Source organism: Neodiprion virginianus, chromosome 1 (genome assembly GCF_021901495.1).
Source record: "Neodiprion virginianus isolate iyNeoVirg1 chromosome 1, iyNeoVirg1.1, whole genome shotgun sequence".
Lineage (NCBI taxonomy): Eukaryota > Metazoa > Arthropoda > Insecta > Hymenoptera > Diprionidae > Neodiprion > Neodiprion virginianus.
Window position 1 is genome coordinate 30,428,839 of NC_060877.1, and position 18,947 is coordinate 30,447,785.

The 18,947-nt window shown below is 40.8% G+C and overlaps 2 protein-coding genes across 7 annotated transcripts in view; one reads left to right on the plus strand and one right to left on the minus strand.

Annotated features, from left to right (window-relative positions):
- The first annotated feature begins 79 nt into the window (after positions 1-79).
- LOC124300367 (SET domain-containing protein SmydA-8-like) lies at positions 80-5,670 on the plus strand. The gene is made up of 9 exons (XM_046754404.1): positions 80-350; positions 505-654; positions 1,081-1,335; positions 1,586-1,828; positions 1,903-2,056; positions 2,198-2,354; positions 2,598-2,959; positions 3,228-3,328; positions 3,558-5,670. The coding sequence occupies exons 2-9, from the start codon at positions 508-510 to the stop codon at positions 3,714-3,716; spliced, it is 1,578 nt and encodes a 525-aa protein (XP_046610360.1). The 5' UTR covers positions 80-350; positions 505-507; the 3' UTR covers positions 3,717-5,670.
- Positions 5,671-5,778: 108 nt separating this feature from the next.
- The window catches only part of LOC124300266 (Ig-like and fibronectin type-III domain-containing protein 1), a 168,086-nt gene continuing 154,917 nt past the window's right edge, over positions 5,779-18,947 (minus strand). For 5 of the 6 annotated variants that reach the window (XM_046754169.1, XM_046754187.1, XM_046754195.1 and 2 more), the window contains 18 exons: positions 15,359-15,469; positions 14,439-14,669; positions 13,576-13,737; positions 13,282-13,467; positions 12,321-12,567; positions 11,867-12,073; positions 11,429-11,777; positions 11,035-11,362; positions 10,775-10,950; positions 10,544-10,682; positions 10,054-10,382; positions 9,677-9,923; positions 9,406-9,584; positions 8,995-9,277; positions 8,619-8,877; positions 8,269-8,471; positions 7,980-8,191; positions 5,779-7,769 (listed from right to left, as the gene is read on the minus strand). In XM_046754169.1, the coding sequence (XP_046610125.1) occupies positions 7,620-7,769; positions 7,980-8,191; positions 8,269-8,471; positions 8,619-8,877; positions 8,995-9,277; positions 9,406-9,584; positions 9,677-9,923; positions 10,054-10,382; positions 10,544-10,682; positions 10,775-10,950; positions 11,035-11,362; positions 11,429-11,777; positions 11,867-12,073; positions 12,321-12,567; positions 13,282-13,467; positions 13,576-13,737; positions 14,439-14,669; positions 15,359-15,469 (3,998 nt within the window). In that variant the 3' untranslated portion in view covers positions 5,779-7,619. Of the gene's footprint in view, positions 7,783-7,979; positions 8,192-8,268; positions 8,472-8,618; positions 8,878-8,994; positions 9,278-9,405; positions 9,585-9,676; positions 9,924-10,053; positions 10,383-10,543; positions 10,683-10,774; positions 10,951-11,034; positions 11,363-11,428; positions 11,778-11,866; positions 12,074-12,320; positions 12,568-13,281; positions 13,468-13,575; positions 13,738-14,438; positions 14,670-15,358; positions 15,470-18,947 lie in introns of all 6 variants that reach the window. The other variant, XM_046754204.1, reaches the window with a different exon arrangement.

The window sequence follows — 18,947 nt, forward strand, 5'->3', positions numbered from 1 at the left end:
TCTTCGGAGTCGCTTCATTAGTTGCAAAGGCTTGATCCATTCTTGCTCGAACCATTCTGCTTGACTATAAATAGTCAGCAAGGTATTGCACAGTAACAGACCGTAAGAATCTATGTAGTCCACGTCTCTACTAGCGCGGCTCGCACGCGTTAATACTCGTGAGTGAAAACGGAATTATTGTGTTTTATTTGTTCCAACAATAGAACTTCGGACAGATTAAAGTTGGGCAAGTTGGTTCCACGCTACCAGCGATAAGTACGTTCCAGTTTTAATTTTAAAAACAGCTACGATTCTTCCAAGCTACAATAGGATCGTCGACCTACCAATCTATTGTTATACAATACCTATAGGTATGTATTTGCGGCGAACGCGCGTGGTCTTATATTTACGTATCTGAAAGCACGATGCTGGTTTTGCAATTTTCCAGCTTGTCGATGACTACTCCAAAAAAGGAAATGTTTAAAGAATTAAAGACAATTGATTGATTTTTTATTTCAACCTCAGATCATGAGTGCTGAATCGCAGGAGCTGTGCACTGTATGCGGAATGGCAGCAGAGCACAAGTGCAGCGCTTGCAAGAGCGTTTTTTACTGCAGCAGAGAGCACCAAAAGTCCCATTGGAAGGTTCACGGGAAGAAGTGTATTCCTTATAAGGTATGTAACACCGAACCGACGAATGTCCAAACGGACCAAATTCCGTATTTTTAACATTCTTATCTCTTATTAGTCATCACAGGTATCGATTCCGTATTTATTCGGATTTCGCCCGAAAAACTAAATGATTGTACGAGCTCGAGTCTGCTCAATTCGTAAATGGATTAGCTTATAGCTGGCTGAATTACAATTTTTCGAATAATCTATAAATAAGCAAGGAGCAACACGTTTGTTCGTTTATTACCCACGATTAAATCACTTGTATTTACTGGGCATGTATACCTAACTTAGATTTTACACCGGACAAATTATGAAGTAATTGTGAATATGTATATGTAATTTCTTAGTGTAATTTAAAAAAACTTTAAATGGCATATTTTCTATTTAAATGTATTGACGAATGAAGATTTATGTCGTGAAAATTAGATCGCGACTAACGAAGTTCTCGGACGACACTACGTGGCCATAAGAAACATCAATGTTGGCGAGGTGGTCTTCCAGGAGAAGAAGGCCCTCGTCGAAGGACCCCCGCTGGAAACGGGGCCAGTCTGCTTAGGATGCTACGCAGTTCTTACTCCAAAATCTGCGGTACCATGCGTCAAGTGTGGCTGGCCGTTATGCGGACTGTGTAGAGATCACGGGCCAGAATGCGAATTCACGGTCAAGTATAAAGACGAAAAGGTACGCAAAGCTCGCCACGTGTGCGTAAGCGGGTTTATTAATAAATAATAAAATAAACCCGACCTATGAGGGATCTGCGAATTGTCGAGGTATTGTTCCAAAAACAAAAAGCATTTCGGGACCTGCCTTTTGGCTACAAGATTTACCAAGATTTTGATAAGAGTAGTAGGTAACACGATGAAGCATTAATTGCACCGTACGTTTGTATGGGAAAATTCGTCCCCCTCGTTAACGTTCGATTGGGATACAGGTATCAATTACGGATTTTGTTTTTCCGCACCCCACCTATCGCTGTATCACAACGATAAGAGCCTTGCACTTGCGCGAAGCAGATCCGGGTCTATATGAGAAATTTTTAAATCTTGAAGACCACGCCGAGGAACAGGAGCGCACCTCTTTATTCACGCCTCGTTTCGTCGCGCAATTCATTAAAAGGTTCTTCAAGATTGACGTTACGGAACAAGAAGTTGCAAAAGTCGTCGGCATTCTGCAGGTAAATCACTGGCGGTAAACAATCACATATGCTCCCGTTTACGGATTTGTGGTATATTTTCAAATGTCTTTCAGGTGAATGGTCATGAAGTGCCATTAACCGAGCCTGCTTATATCGCGGTTTACGATATTTCGTCCATTGTTGAGCACAGCTGCAGAGCAAATTGCTCCAAGAGCTTCACCAGTAACGGTGGCATTGTTGCTCGAGCTGCAATACCCATAAAAAAAGGTGCTTCGTTCCGTTCCATGACTTAGTATCACTTTAAAAAAAAATTTTTTTTCATCATATATTCTCACATTTTTAATCGCTCACATATCCGTCACCTAGGCTTACGTTAAACGTTCACTTTTCATATAATCCATCTTACAGGCGATCATATAACGATATGTTACACCGATCCTCTCTGGGGCGTTGAGAATAGGAGACATCATTTGGCACAGACGAAATTTTTCCAGTGCATGTGCGAACGATGCATCGATCCTACAGAATTTGAAACTATGTACAATGCTATCAAATGCTGGAATGCGTGAGTTCGTACATTATTTTTGAAAAGTTGTTACTTCAATTAGTCGAGTGATCATGGCACTTTTGCTATCTTGAAAGTAATTTTTTTTTTTTTTTAACGCACCGTATGAATTTACTTATGCGGCCTATTCGACGTATGGTCGATTTTTACTTTTTTCGAATTAGAACATTTATATCAGAGGCGCGTAAGCAATGAAGAATTATATGGTAAACAGTTGTTTAATGTGAAATTTTTTTCATAAAGTGATTGCAACGGACACGCCCTTCCGAAAACCTTCATTACATCTGGAAATGAAAGGCCAGATTACACATGCAACGCATGTTCAAGTACTAAGAGTTTTGACGCGGTCGAAGGAATGATGGAGCAAATCGGAATACATTTGTCACAGATGAAGAAAAACGACATGGAACAATGTAGAAAATTTATTCAAGAATACGGCAAATTTCTCCACGAAAATCATTATTATATTACGGACGTTAAATTGGCTTTGGCTCAATTAATTGGCCAGGAAAATCCTGGTTTACCTGGAATCAGTGACGATTTATTGCAAGAAAAAATATCGCTGTGCAAGCACGTCAGTCAGCTTTTAAAAAAGCTTGTTCCCGGTGAGTAACTGGACAATTGTTGCAAGGTATATATGTCCTTCGAATTGAAGAAGATTTGACGCTGACTCTATTTACATAACGCTGGGCTCTTGATTGTACAAACAACTGTTTCAAGCAGCTCATTTACATCGCGTTTCAAATATACGTATCTTCGGTCCCATGGCCTTGTTATAGTAGGAAAATAGTAATGAAATGTTTTTAATGACTGTATAATTCAAGATGCAAAAACAATCGGCATTAATAATCATCTATTGGTTGGTTTCAACAGCGGAGAATAGAGTTCTTGGATTAGTCCTCTTTGAACTACACGCTGCAATTGCTGAGTGTGGGCGCAGACTGGACCCTGGAGAGCTACGAGAGGCTCTACTGGTAATACAAATTTTTAAATATACATATCCGTATGAAGCAGTATACAGTACCGATTGTTCATCAATTTGGAAAAATGAAATCGAATACCTTGTACGAAGTAAGGCGATCTGCTGACTTCGCTCTTTTTGCACCATGTTCCTCGGCCACATACATATTTTGAAAATTAATTCATATGCTTGTATTTGTATATTTCTTATAATTATTACCAACCTCGTAATGATCGCTGCAGGAATCAAAGCGAATATTAGCCGAATCGTACGAGTTACTAAAGTATGAACCAGAGGCACTTCCAGAGGGGAAAATAGCAGTACAAGCTCATAAGAATCTTCAGGATATAGAAACAATTCTGAAAGTAATGCATCAGAACATCAGTATGCCTCCAATGTAAAAATGATATTCTGCAATTGTTAAGTGAATTTGTAATCTTCCTAATTGATTGTCTTGTAACCATGATTGTTTGTACATATCAAAAACTCACGTACCAATACAATTACCTGAGAACATATTTTTCGTCTCGTGAGAAACCTGACTCTTCCATTCTTCTCAAAATCAGTTGTAGTAGTCATAGATCGGCGAGCATCAGGATGTTAATCGGGGTAGGCAGCGATACATTTGTCCATTAATTGTGATAAATCCTCAAGCTTGGGGCTAGACTTCAATACATGTACGTTTTACTTTATTCGTGTGCAATATTACATAGTACTATATTATAGTTATAGTAAACTAAATTACATATTCAGTGAAGGCACATGTCGTCCCGTACTTGCGGGCTACAATCGTTTTAATTAAAGTTTTCAATGCCATGTCCGATTATTCTGCACGTAGAAAAGCAATGTTTTCATACTAATCACAAATTCACGTGTCGCAACAACATTATTCGAGGAGTTCGTCAGTTATAAAACAACAATCTTAGATTTTCTTTTGCAATTCGACAGGCCGAAAATCGTTCGCGATAGATCCTCACTTGTTTTAACATCAGTTAATTCTTTGTTGTAACTGAAATGTATGTTAAGTAGAGTTCATTACAAACATCCAACATAACACAGGATATATCACCTTCACATCGAAGATTGTCATCTTATTACATAAACACATTACAAACCCAGTCACTATTTCCATCGGAATTAATCGAAGTAGTAGCATATTATCTGGCGAAGAATGCATACTTATATTCTTCTCAGCACCCAGCTATTAATACAGAACTGTCTGATAACCATTTCTCCATTTACACTAAAATCTTCGTATACAGTGCGCACACGATGACGGCAATAAGTTAATCAGAAATTTGGAAACTGGATTTTGGAACTGATTGGGTGGAATAGTGTGGGTTGGAAATGATTTATGTGACACACAGAATAGATAAGCAAGGTCGCACATACTCAAATTAGTTGACCGTGTTCACTAAATGAACAGTCAAATACTGATTCCGGATGGTATAAGCAAGCATCCCTTTAATCTCCGCAAACTACGTTGTTGGTTCTTAATTCTGTTTCATTTTATTTACAAATATAGTAGGTCTAAACTTTTTTTTCGCCATACTTTATACACCTAGCGTGGAACATCTTTTGGTCACTCCAAGTTCATTAGTGCACACGTTTAATCACGTTTTCAATAATTATACAGTAATAGTTAGGACTGCGGCTCATGTTCGCCCGTCCGTTTTTTCTGTATGGCGATGGATAAGATTTAAAATTTTCACATGAATTAACAGAGTGACATAGACGAGGGTTTCTAAGTTAAAACATTAAACGATATAACATACTAACATTAACTACTAGCGTTAAAATGCACATCTTATTTTACATTATATTTTTTTTATCTTTACGCTAATGCAGTGACCAGGATTTTTGTTTTACACAGTTTAATGCAGATAGAACCTTTCAATATTATACTGTAAGTGAAAACAGAGATGAGAAAATTACACCTCAATCCGAATGAGTGTAATATACAATAGATATTAAACATAGATAGCTATGGTTAAAACGTTGCAGCTAATAAAGAATACTCCAGCAATTAATTTATTATTTAACCTGATAACTGCATTCACTTATAGTTTGCAAGGTTTAAACTTTTAATATGTATTTTTTACTTTTTTTTCGTTTATTTTTATTCTTCACTTCGAAGTCTCGGTTAATGTATTGATAAGCATATTCAAGTCTGTATCATGATTAAAAATATACATATTATTTTATGTAAGTCAGGGAAAAAAGAACCGCCAACAAATTAAAATCAAATCGACCGTCGACGACGTGTAAACTTGAGCGTATCTGATATTCAATGCATAATATAATTTCTTTTCCCCTTTTTTTTTTTGTTTTGTTCTATTCACTCTAACAGATTTACTTTTAACAGATTTTTTGTTAAAAACGACTCGGAAACCAACAATACATGAATCACGAACCCTCGCATTATTCTTCTTTATATTTCAGTGTTCTTGTTGGAAGGTTTCCGTAACGTTTCATTGTTCCATGTATATTTTTTTTATTTTTCATTTTATTCATTAATTTTATTTCTTTTTTTTTTTTTTTGGTTTCATCGTTTCGACAACCTGTATATTAAATTTCGATGCATTAGTGAGTAATCCAATAGTTTTACATTACTGGTACCATACGTTATACTATTGCAATTAGGGGGTTCAATATGCTACAGTTATACAATAATTTCAGTGAGCTATATAAGTTTCAGGACGGGTATTATTTAATATAAACAATATGGTGCCGTCCGGATTGTCTCCGTTTACTCCATTTTGTCTAAATTTTAACTCCACTCGCATTCGTAATATATTTTTACATTACATACTATGCAAATTCTATCAATAGACAAGATGTGAAACATAGTAGCTATTCCTATAATGCTTCCCGTATCGTAACGCTGTGAATTTACTATATACGTAATAATAAACATTTTCCAGGTATTCCTTCTATAAGTAGATGCATAAAAATATTATACACCGCAATATATTATTTGATTGCTAATGATCATAGCACCACTTCTAATTTTAATGCGACCCGCTATACATTCATTCATGGTATGTGATATTCATTTTTATTTACTTATTTTTGCACGTACTGTGACATTACGCGGATACGCAACATAAAGACCCGTAATTATAGGCAACTGGGGGTACAATTCCACTACTAAAAATCGGAAACTCTATGTGTACCTTGAATTGCCTATAATTGGGAATCTTTATGGTGCGCATCTACGATATCTCATCGTATATTGTTGTTTGTCATCTTTGGAATCGTATTAATTAAAAATTCGAGTAAAACATACCAAATACGCACAAAATTATTATCATAATATGATTGATCATTGAAGGCCTGAGAACTGGACAAAGTGGAACCTACAGTCAAGTATTCTTTGAGCAATCACTTGATCACATTACATACCTATGTAATTTACATTGCCCGTGTTTCAAGACCATATACATGCTTCTAGATGGTAGGTGATTACATGTTTACGTATTAATAGAGATTGCAGTATTACACAAAACTATGACGAAACAAATTAAAGTTGATAGTAAGAGCTATTAATTACCGATTTGCATAGTGACTTTGTAGTTGTCTCGATTTAGAAAATATGCCACGTGAAAATCAGTGAGGCCAGCTCATTAAAATGATTTGTTTCTCATCTTTATAGCTCGATGTATCAAACATCACAGCTAACGTTAAATTTTTACACTTGCACATACTATACCATATTTTAGACAGAGTCAATCAATTTTGTTTTTCTCTTCTCTCTATGCAACCACAAGAGAACTGCGGAACAAATAAAATGCCGATTCCTCGAACAGTTACGACAAATATTATAATATAATTCGAATGTGTATCATATTTGCATTGATAGGTGTGTATATACAAACTACGTTAATTATGCGCAGTCTCTTACGCAAACAGTACGCGAATGGTTTGGCATAAACTTTATTCTGCATGTATATCGCCAATGGTCATTTAAGTGTTCGAGATAAGAATTTGACAAATACGATCTATAAGTGCATATGATCATCAGAGGGTCGGCCAGGGGAGGGGGGGGGGGGGGGGGGGATAAGCCCTGAAAACAACTAAAAAATTACAAAAATACCATCAAGTCTTAGATTCAGATCCCACGAAGGCCATCGCGTTGTACCCAGTAACATGATATTAATCTCTCAGCTATTGTATCTACTGTACATATACTTTACTTTGGACTCGAAAATGTTTAAGTGTCATTTTCAAAAAGTTGACTCACGTGCTAAGCGTATGGGCATAAGGTTTGCGTGATCCTGGTAATGGCTGATGAAGACTGTGTGCTACGGGCAAAGTTTTTTGAATCCAGCGCCGTCTTGTCCAAGCTTCAGTTCTTCGTAGGGTGTATTTGTCTCGTGGCTCGCCATTGAACCCATTTGACCAGATGGTACGTTCAACGTTTCTTGTTTCCAGCCAGTACCTCCAGACGTTACCTAATTATGAAAACTAAATGGTGATATAAATTCTATTATAGAACTCGAAAACACAAATGGTATCAAATATGTGTAACTATCCGTTTATCCACAAGTTAAGGCGTCGCTGAAGTGTACAAAAAGATGTCATGGGAAGCACCAACACGGGAATTTATATTCCAAAAATTCTCTTATCTACAATTAAATGAACACAAACGGGTTAAGAATTACCGAAGTCGCGATGCCGTTGACCTGTGATTGATCTTGGATATGATCCATGTTCACTTCTCTGAGGTAACTCGGGTTTTCAAATGCGACACCACCTTGCCCTTTAGCATTCAGTCGTTTCGTTCTAACAAACCAAACACCAGCGACGACAATACAAGCCACGAAAACAACAGCCAATATAATTCCGATGACTGTTCCCACGTGAGATCCAGAATCTGCAAGGATGAATTGAAAAGTTAAAACTTCGACGTAGTACGTTATGCAAAAGTCGAAAAATATCTATGCATCCCACCTCCGAGTGCGGACGTTACGTATTTGTCCCCAGTGATGAACTCCACCTGTTCAGAAAGGGTACTCGTACCCAAGTGATTACCAGCTTTAACCACGCATTCGTATATTACACCTTCTTTTAATCCTGAGATCACTAAGTTCGTCGTTTTCGTATCATTCTTAGTGGTGTTACCCTTTGTTGCTCCCTTGGGGCGCCAAAATACTCTACAATCAAACATGTGTTTCATGTTTCATGTTGTTCTACAATCATGCATGTGTTTCAGCCCAAAACTTTTTACTTTCTCGTCTCTGTTTGATGTACATTACACTGCATATGCTACTTATATACCCATTGTAAACATCTCGTTCTACCTGTACACTTCCACCGTATGTGGATTTTTGACGGGCGGTGTCCAATGAACATTTACGGTATGAGGATCTAGAACGTCTACACTGATTGCTTGTGGTGGACCCGGTAAACGGTCTCGCCCTTCTTGGAAACAGCTCATTATAGGTCTTGTGTAGGACAAAACGCAGAATTTGTTGTTGAGTAGCGGCTCTCCGCGGCACCAGTCCAGGCAGCGTCGAGGCACATCCCACTTTGCACAGCAGGATCTGTGATCGGATCCGTCTGAAGAGAATGCAGCCGTTAACAAACACTTATCTCCCATTTGCAATTGTTATGTTAAAAAGGTTCCGCCAGCTTTCGAATGCTCATTTTTCTCACACTGTTGGAGCGGTTACTCACCGGCGGCGCATTTCATGAGCTTGTCAAAGTCGTTGATACACTGCGGCTTGTCGATGACCGCGTCTATGTCTAAATAAAAGCTGCACGCTTCCATGCAACCACTGGTTACGTTCTGTTCGATACAACACTGCGTAACGTTATTAGTCGCGGCAACGTTCCTGATCCGGACACTCACGGGCTGCGTGCCACTTCCGAACGCATTTTCCGCGTGGCAAAAGTAATCGCCCTCGTCCATTTCGGATATCTTATTGATGGTTAATTGCATCACGTACTCAGTCTCCGTCTAAAGATAAGGTAATAATGGTTTATGCAGGTCGATTTGAGGAGAAATAATTGCACCCCAGTCGTTACTGTAGCCGCGACTCATTTTCTCCGGGCAAGACGCGTTCGGTAAAAATCATTGATACTCACATCTTTACTTGGCTGAACGTGGATGTTGTACTTCCCACCTTGAATGACGGGAATGCGACCACTCTTATCTCGCCAGAATAGCATCTTGGGTTCTGGATATGCTTCGACTTTGCATTCCAATACCACGGAATCACCCAAAGCGGCCACTGTTATGACGGATGCAGTTACGTGCGGTACATCTGTCAGAAAAATCCGCGTGGTAAGAAATGAGTTTACGGACAGTATTCCTCTATCTTACTTGTTCTTCCCATGCATACTTAGTAGCACTTACGACTGATTGAAATTTTTCTGCTAGCCTGCATGGGTGTACCGTAACCGTTGTCTGCATAACAACTAATTTGATCCATATCTCGTGTTACGTTGTTCACAACAGTAACCATATGCCTCGTCGTTTCTTGATAGACAAGTCGCCCGCTAATGTATAAGCTGATTGTCGGCATTGGCGTACCCATCGCAATGCACAAAATGGTCATGCTGCTGCCTTCTACAACGAGGTTGATCGGATGAACAGTCGGTGGCTACATACAGGAATACGAATGTCAATGTTGGTTGCGGCTAGCGAGTGTAACAAAATATCCTTAGAAATTGAATTTTCGTGGGATGTGGTGACGACCTGAATGCGGGAGCATTAGTGGTAAATGATCTCACCTCGACATACGCGGGATATGCAGGATCTGTCCATGCAATGAGCGTCTCGCTAGGTAGGCTGGTACCCTTCTTACCATGTGCGGTTACGAAGACAATGTATTGTGTATTCGGTATCAGATTCTGAATTCTGTGTGATGTGATGGATGTTTGAATGTGCTGGAACTGTTGATCGGCTGTACTTTTGTACAATAACTCGTACGTCAGATTTTCCGAAGGATGTGAGAACTCTGGCGGCTGCCAAGAAATTGTTACCCAGGTTGCACTGTGCCCCGAAACGGCGAGAGAATGCGGCGGTGACGTAACAGCGTGAACACCTTTGTCGTCAATTTCTGCCAAAGATCGGAAAATTATTCACAAGTGAAGGATCACTCAATGAATACTGCACAGCTTGTTCAATGAAGTACACGCTGGGAATGCACTACATGACTGCATTCCTCTGCGTCTCGCAGTGTGGGGGATAAGAGTTAAATACAAATGTCGATTTCCTCACCGATACTCGTTACGTTGATCATTAAAATAGAAGTCGGCAAGGAAGTCCCGTGTTTGTTACGAGACACAACAAACATTTGGTATAACTTATGATTTTCTAAGCCGATAATGGCGGCGGATGTTTCGGTAACGTTTATTTGCTGAAATAAATAAATTGTTATTTTCTAATATCAAGTAAAGTACTAAACTTCTTTGACGTTACACTAATTAATCTTTAAAGATTACAACTTACATGATCGAGCTTGCTGACCGTCTCGTGCATCGAGGTATTGTCAACTTTTTGATAGTATACTATGTAATCGGTAACGTTTGATCCGTCGGTTGGCGGTTCCCAATCCAACTTTACTGAACTGTCTGTGATTTCAGTAGCATGCAGCTCAGAAATGGGACCCGGTAACGTATCGACGCCTGAAATTACACGGAAGTCATGCTTGATTCGAAGTTTATAATTCCGTGTTCCAAATGACGATTGACATTTTTTCATCTATTCACCTTCCTCAAGACACTGAACAATGTTGCCAATAAATGGAATACAACTTGTAGCAGTACTGATGAGGCTATCGACAATGACTCCGCTGCAAAGAGTCATGCATCCCGCAGGGACTCCGCGACGACTGCAACAATCGTTGTGATTTCTACCTCCAGCTGCACATTTCAGTATTTTATGGAAATCGGAATCGCACACAGACGCCAGTGCTCGAATATCGGACATGGAAGCATCGTAGGTGCACAAAGGCATACAAATACTGTTCAAGTTCGTCTCCACGCAACATGATGTGATGTTGTAATAAGAAGCCTCTTCTTCCTTATCGACAAGGACCTACGCGACAGTTGAGAGAGGTCGGATTATTGTCAACGCAAAATAATATAGTTATACAATGATTACCTTGCTCTGAGTTCTGAAGATTATTCTCGCTGACGGGTCGCCGACTCCATGTGTATTTCGTGCCTCTACGTAAACTTCGTAGTCAGTGTCATGGGTTAAATTGGTTAATATTGTAGGACTGTATACATCCAAGTGTTCTTCGTATATAGCTGTAGAATAGTCGTCAGTTAGCTCCCTGTAGTATACGTTGTAGCCTTTGACCGTATCACCGAGCGTTTTCGGAGGTGACCACTGCAGGATTGCAAAGTCTGTGTCGATGTTGGAGATCTGAATACTGGTGGGGGCGGACGGAAGGACACCGTAACCATCCAACAAGCAGTTCTTGTATACCATCATGTAACTCAAGCATCTGAACAATGGTAAATATCGAATAAATCAATCGCACCGGATATTTATCCGTGTATCAATATCCGATGTAAATAAATGTGTTCAACGCACCTGAAGTGATTGAAATTAATTACAGTCACGTTGCCGCTGCAGAATGGTTGGCAGATGTCCGGTAATCCACGAGCTTTACAACACGGCGTATGATCGATTCCGTCACTCAGACAAGCAAAAGTATCGGGAGCCCACGGAGCACAGATCATTAAGTTATGAATTTCTGCATGGTCGATCGAGGACGGATCGCAGAGCTTCTCGACGCAGCTAAACATCGAAGAGTTTAAATTATTTCAAATCACTATCACTGCGCTCTTGATATTGCTACACTAAAAAAGAAGGTTCGTTCGAGACCGAAACGACGTTCTGAAATCGATAACCATCCCCGCAATTTGGAAGTTCGCTTCTGAGTCTTTCACCATCAAAGGAAAGAAGGCTAGAGGGTGGTACAAGTGCGGAACAATAAAATCTCGAAGTATTCAAAGAATGTGGCGAGTATTGTTGAGATACAAACCCAGGATCAGTGACCCCCCTGCTGACGCAGCAGCCACGGGTATCCGGGAGACGTGGAGTGTCGACAACGGTGGTAGGCTTCATTCGTCCAGGAGAAAAGGTGAGCGTTCTGACCGCGTAGCTGGGAAGACTGCTTCCGTGAATATTTAGGGAGACGACGCGAACCTCATACATGGTAAATGGTTTCAGGTCAGTAACCACAGTCGACAGTACGTTTCCACGGACCTTGACCAGCATCGTCACGTTTTCTAAAATGCATGACCTCACTTTATCAGTTCAAAGTTGAAGGGAGGCCGAAGAGAATATTTTCAAAGTTATAACGTGAAGAGAGCGATACGCTCAAAGAATAAGGATTCGAATTACATCGGCACTCAGCTATGTCTCCCTCGTAACGAGAAAGCGTATAATAAACATTATATTATTCGCGGTAGAGATATTACACTGTATTATCAGCTCTATAGAAAACGACAGGTCATTGGCGTGACCTAGGTAAGCCGGTATAAAAGCTTGGGTGCGGAATATCGAGTGAAAAAACTGGCTGACAAAGAGATTGCTTTCATTGGTTTTGTCATCTCCGTAGATTCAACGGCGCTGAAGAATTCTCAGGACAGGACTCAGATCTTCGACGTTAGGAGTTGCGATTATTATTTGCGCCAGATAAAAGAAGGAAAAAAATTCTTTCAAAGCAAGCCGGAGTTATTGATTGGCCTCTTCTTTGTCCCCGTGGATCGTGTGTCCGTTACGAAATATCTCATAAACAGGAAATTGAACGTTTTCAATCGCGGCTTCTTTATCCTCGACTCGCGAAGGTGCAGGCAATTGCCTCGGTTCCGCGTTAATTGCGACAAGTAATTTAACCCTGAAGCATTCAAAAGCTCGATTTATTCCCCACTCAGGGATTGCCGTTTTCGTATACTGGCTGATGATTGCTCGGTGAGTAAAAGTTTGCGAAAGAAACATACCCGTCGGCAGAGTTCCGGTCGAATCGATGTCACTGGGATGTTCGTCAAAGTGTCGAAGAGCCGTGACGTTGACGAGATATTCGGTGACCGATTCCCTGTTGGCATCCGGCGGTGACCAAGTTACCCGCAATGACTTGTCAGTGAGCGATTCCACGTTAAGAAGCGTCGGTGGAGACGGTAGTAATTCTGCAAAGTGAAATACGACCATGCAAACAATGTTCTACCGGGATTCCACATCCGTCTTGGAACCTGTAACGGCGTTGCTTCTATTAAACACTTCAGCTGGTGGCTTACTTATTCCTTCAACGATGCAGGCGAGTGTTTTTTCGGTGTAGGCTGAACAGGAGAAGTGCGTTTTAACATTTTCCGTGATGACCGTGTAGTCGCCACGACAGACGTCCTGGCAGATGTCGGGCACCGATTCCTGGATGCAGCATGGCACGTGGTTGCGTCCGTCTGAAGGTATAAAATACCGTATTATTTTTATCGAAACGTATACATACATGCATTTGTACGACGTACCTACCGACAATGAATTTTGAAAAAGGATTGTACGACCGTATAAGGAAAAGTGAAGCGAAAGGAAAACGCAAATGACTCCAAAGGTGAAAGAAATACCTATCTACGAAACATGTATCGGACTAAAAGAGGATCGGCTGAGTATTTTATGAGTTGAAGCATCTAGCTTGGCGTCGATTTTCATACAGAAAGTAACGCGAGCATAAAAGAGGGCTGTGAAAGTGCGATAGGGGAGATGGGATGCGGTGTCTACGTGAATTCGACGCGCCGCATCGTCAATCTGACAGAAAGCGATACGTATGTACGATCCTTTGGGTTCACGATCAGTGACGATGTAGGTACCGACCAAGCAGTCACAGTTTTTTTCCTGTAAACCTGACATGGGTATGCGTATACCCATCCAGTTCACTTGTATTCTTGATTTTACATGGGGTATCTTTCGAAGAAACGAAACGACTCGTCCGATTCATTACTCAGCTAGCTTCAAAAAAGGAGCACCATGCCATCGCACGAGGCCGGAATAGAGAGGCTCCGAGGCTTAGAAGAAGTACCTTATTGTAAGTACGAATCAGTCTGTAGGTACCTACTGGAAAATAGGTCAGAGGTCAACGTGAAAGAGCGAATCCTGGTGGACTTACCTGCCATGCATTTTACGATGGATGGAAAGTCGGCCTCGCAATTTTCCGGGTCTTGGCCGGTGTTGCCTTCCAGGATACTCTGAATACTGCAAAAGCCAAGACAACTAGCGTTGACGTTTTCGCTCTGACAGCATGTCGTGTAGTTGTGACTTTTTGCGTAAACCTCCTTCTGCGTCGAGTACAGGGTCACATCCGTTGCGTTTTCCGGTGGTAAAAGCGCCCTGGAGAGCACTAAGAAAGGAAAAAGAACTTTTTTGTCAGGGGGCTCCGTGATTCGGCAAACGATTACACTCGTCTCTTAGCTGGCTAACCACGGCTTGGATTCTCGACTGGACGTCTTTTTTGGGGAAATGTTATACACCACTCCACGACCACGCACTTCGGTAAACTCTAATGACTTTTTTTGGTTTATGGCAGAACGAAAGTTCTTCCAGGCCTGGAACACAATGAGCAAACAGCAACCAGCAGTCGCTCCGGGAACTTGGATACATACCTATATATGTATATATATTACTTTAATAGTTCTTGGACAGTTGGACAGCGAAAGAAACGAAAAAGCAAAGAAAGTCGTCTTTGTCAAGAAACGGATGAAAGAAATGTTTCTTTCTTGGTAATCAAATAAACCCTGTGGCAAAGTAATCTCGCGATAAATTTTTTTATTTTATTTTTTTTTTTTTTTAGAAAAAATTGCAGCTAAAATCTCATAACTGGTTTCTCATCAGATATGCAATTGGAATTTAAGTCCACTGTAATTTTATGAAACATTCTGTTTCAAATTTGCATCAAACTCTTTTTCAACCGTTCTGCTCGAGGTTGTGAAAAATTCTGTGGGCTGCTTTCACCGAGTGTACATAATCTATGTATGAAAACGTAACCGCCTTCTAGCTTCAATCATCCCATGAGAGGAGCTACCCACTTACCGCTCAGTTTATGGAAGGAGCGCAATACGGGATCCGAGTTGACCTCGCAAACATAGAGACCAGAGTCAGCAGGCCTGGCGTTCTTGATAGCTAGCACCCACACATCACCTCCTGGAAAATTAATAGTTACAAATCATGAAACTCTGAGTCTATTAATGAATTTCCCAACTTACTGAGCCCTTTGAGGTGGTAACGTTCTAGTTTCTGTCGAACGGTTAAGCGTACGTAATAATCACAACTGCGCGTGCAAAGGGTTTTCATTCTAAAGTTACCGAGAGGATTAATATGTCAGGTCTCTCCAGGAAGTCAGAAACGCACGGAAGGAAAGCTGGTAAAAGAAATGCTACTTCCATCCACTTGGAAATAAATTGCACTTCTTGATAGCTCCCCCCCGCCCCGTATAATAGAAAAGAAAACATTAAACACTACGATTGTTATGAGCTTTCAAATAGCGCAATCCAGGAATTCAACGCTCCATTTCTTCTTCGAGAGGTTGAGTTTATATGACAAGCTGTATCCCAACTGCCCGCCACCTTGCACTTAATTTTTAAAATATCAAAAAATTTATACGTTTACTTCTGAGGAATGAATTATGCGTTCCCAGATTTCGGTGCAACCAATCCTTGCAGCAACTCCCATCCAGTACTTCCAGCATAACCAAAATTCACGCTTGTTTATTTATTTTTTTTAACGTTTATGTTGGGGGTCAGTTATCCAGACATCTAAATTACGGCAATGGTAGGGCGTTGGATTTGGGGGCGACGACGATTTGACAAGCGGCATTGTGTAACGCGAATTAAAAAAGAAGAACCAGCGTGTTTAGCAGAAGTGGTCTAGAGTTTAGCCAAGTTACACCCAACTTGAGATTAAACTGTTGGCGAGGGTGTCGTCATGCTATAGAGTACATACTTACACCTCCGTTCCCTGGTCATTGTTTGGGTGAAATGCTTTAACGACACTTTAATTCATCATCGTGCAAGTAATTAATTCGTTCGGGAAACTTTCGCGGAGTAGTCCACCACCTGTTAGTATCAACAAAACTTTCGACCAAAACCCTAAAGTTAGACTTTCCTGGTATATAAATGCTACAAGGGGGTGAACAGGCGAACTGAACGGGTGTAGCTTTTGTTTTGCTCTTTAAAACTTTGATCCTTTTTTCCACTCTCCGTCTCTCTCTCTTTCGCTTTCGACGTTAATACCCGAGAGCTTTAGTTTAAACCGCAGTATCGATCGATCTTCCCTGTTCTTCTTATATGGGCTTCTGAACGTTGAGCGCAGATGTTGAACGAAAGAAAATCCCACGTACTGCTGATTTATTGAATTTATTTACCAAACTTTAAGCCGCTTCTGAGCTTCATTATGCAGAACAATAAAAAAAAAAAAAACTCTATAAGACAAGTCAGCGGTACAGACATCGATACTCGGGTATTCGGGTATATCGGCTTTTGTTCACGAGTCAGCCTTCGTTAGCAACGACTTAGCGTTGCTCTGAACAGCTCCTGGACCATCTCAGGGTGAATCCCGTGGCAGGAGATGAAAATTCCTCGAATCGAGAAACTTGATTTCTTTCTTTTGTCGATCGGCGGTAGCGTAGAAACGGCAATCGCAGACTTTGAAGTCAGACATACAAGTCTACGGAATTTACAGGCAATCGGACGATTCGCATTACATGAAAGAAAATTAGTTCTATGGATGATACGGGTAAGCTGAGGAGGAGAGAAACATTTTTTGAAAAATTCGTTCGTACATACAAACGTCAACGGTTCTGGAAAGGTTGATGGATGGGAGTTGCAAGGACGTGACGTTGCGCCACCCAGACGAGAAAAGCTTGCTAATCAAATTTTACCATGATCCAGGGGGAACCGGTAGACGCTTCGCTGATTGGATCTACGCTTGTATGGCAGGGGCGTGCTGATCGACAATTTTAACATAGTCTAGTTTAACCTGGCACAAGCCCGACCCAAATTATCCCAGCAGTATCGACCCTGATTGAATCGCGATGCAAAGATAGATGTTTGCTGACTGGTTCGACGTTTCGTTCTATGCGAGTCCCAGAAGAATACGTCAAAGGTTGTTGATAATTCAGAAGCTCGGTCTGAGTGGAAAACGTGAATACCAGAAATTTCCTATCGCGACATGACTTTCAAATGTAATATGCAGAACACTTTGTGAGCTGTCGATTGCTAGCAGAGTTTGCTGGAACTGACCAAACAATATTCATACTAACGTCCCGATCTGTTTGTGCGGGCATACAATGCCTAAACTTCCATTATTGTTCGTACGTTGGATCAGTAGCTTGCTGAAACGGAGGTAGGTATAGCTGAACGGACGCCAGTTCAAGGCATTAATGTGACGGCAAATAAACAGTCTCGCAGTATTGCAAGGATTGCTTTGTCAGCCTCAGTTATTCACGAGCGATCGATGGCATACATTACGTGCAGGTACCGTAGCACTGAGAAGCTCTGGACGATACGAGAGGAAAATCTGCAGTTTACGTCGTCGATTCAGTCTGATATCGTGAATCTGTCCAGTTGTTATGAAACCACGCTGAGCAACGGTACGTGACAAATTTGTTCGTTGAACCAAGCCAATGGAAACTCAAGCGCCAGGTGTAAGTTTTGACGCGGTTTTGTTTTTCTAGAACGGAGGAGCTGGTGTTCGAGAAAGGCACTCAAGGACTCAGAAATATCGAGGTCGCCCTCTGAGTCTCGCACATATACGAAGGACCGATAAAAGTTGAAGGCACAACAGTTGTCGATAAACTTTGCAACAAAATTTTCGTAACAAGTGTCTTCTTCCCAAAGAACAACGTTATAGATCTTGAATTTCAAGAAACAGATTTTTATAAAATTATCGATCAATAAACTCGAAGCTCATTACTGTTCAGCCAGCTTCAACAACTGACGCAGAGCCTCAGGTGTTTCCAGATACTACTGAGCCACTTATAAACAGCTTTCGAGTTAAGTACTGGACAGCTTTATTCTCGAGCTATAAAACTGAACCGACCATTACAGAATAGGTACGCTAACAGCAGCGAGAAGGGACGGTTGATATATATATACATATATATAACATGCGTGTAACCTCGACAGGCTGATTTATCAGTTCGTTGTAGAAAGAAGAGAAAATTCTGGCTCTGTTATAACGAATCGAATTGAAGTACCGACCTCGTCCACGATACAATATATTTGAAATAATTATCGATTGCCAATCCTGTCCAATTGCCCGTCTCTTGTTGAGTAAACTAGGGTGAAATACCGCAGCTGCATAATCCATGCATGCACGCGTATTCGGTCGTCTACATGCGCGTCTATATAACCTTGTACAAAGGATAGGGTGCAGCCAGTCTTTTGAATAGACACCATTAGCCATGCAGCGTGTAGTTTTCAATTTCCTCCCTACTGACAACGAGTATAGAATGTGACGCGAAGTGTCGCGTATGCATGCCATCAAATTCCGTATCAGATGTTACTCGCTTTGAAAGCGATAGTTACACGGGTATAAAAAGATAGATAGATAGATAGATAGAGAGAGCGGGAAACTATAGTGGGTACAAATAACGATTCGCAGACGGCGGAATTCGTATTCG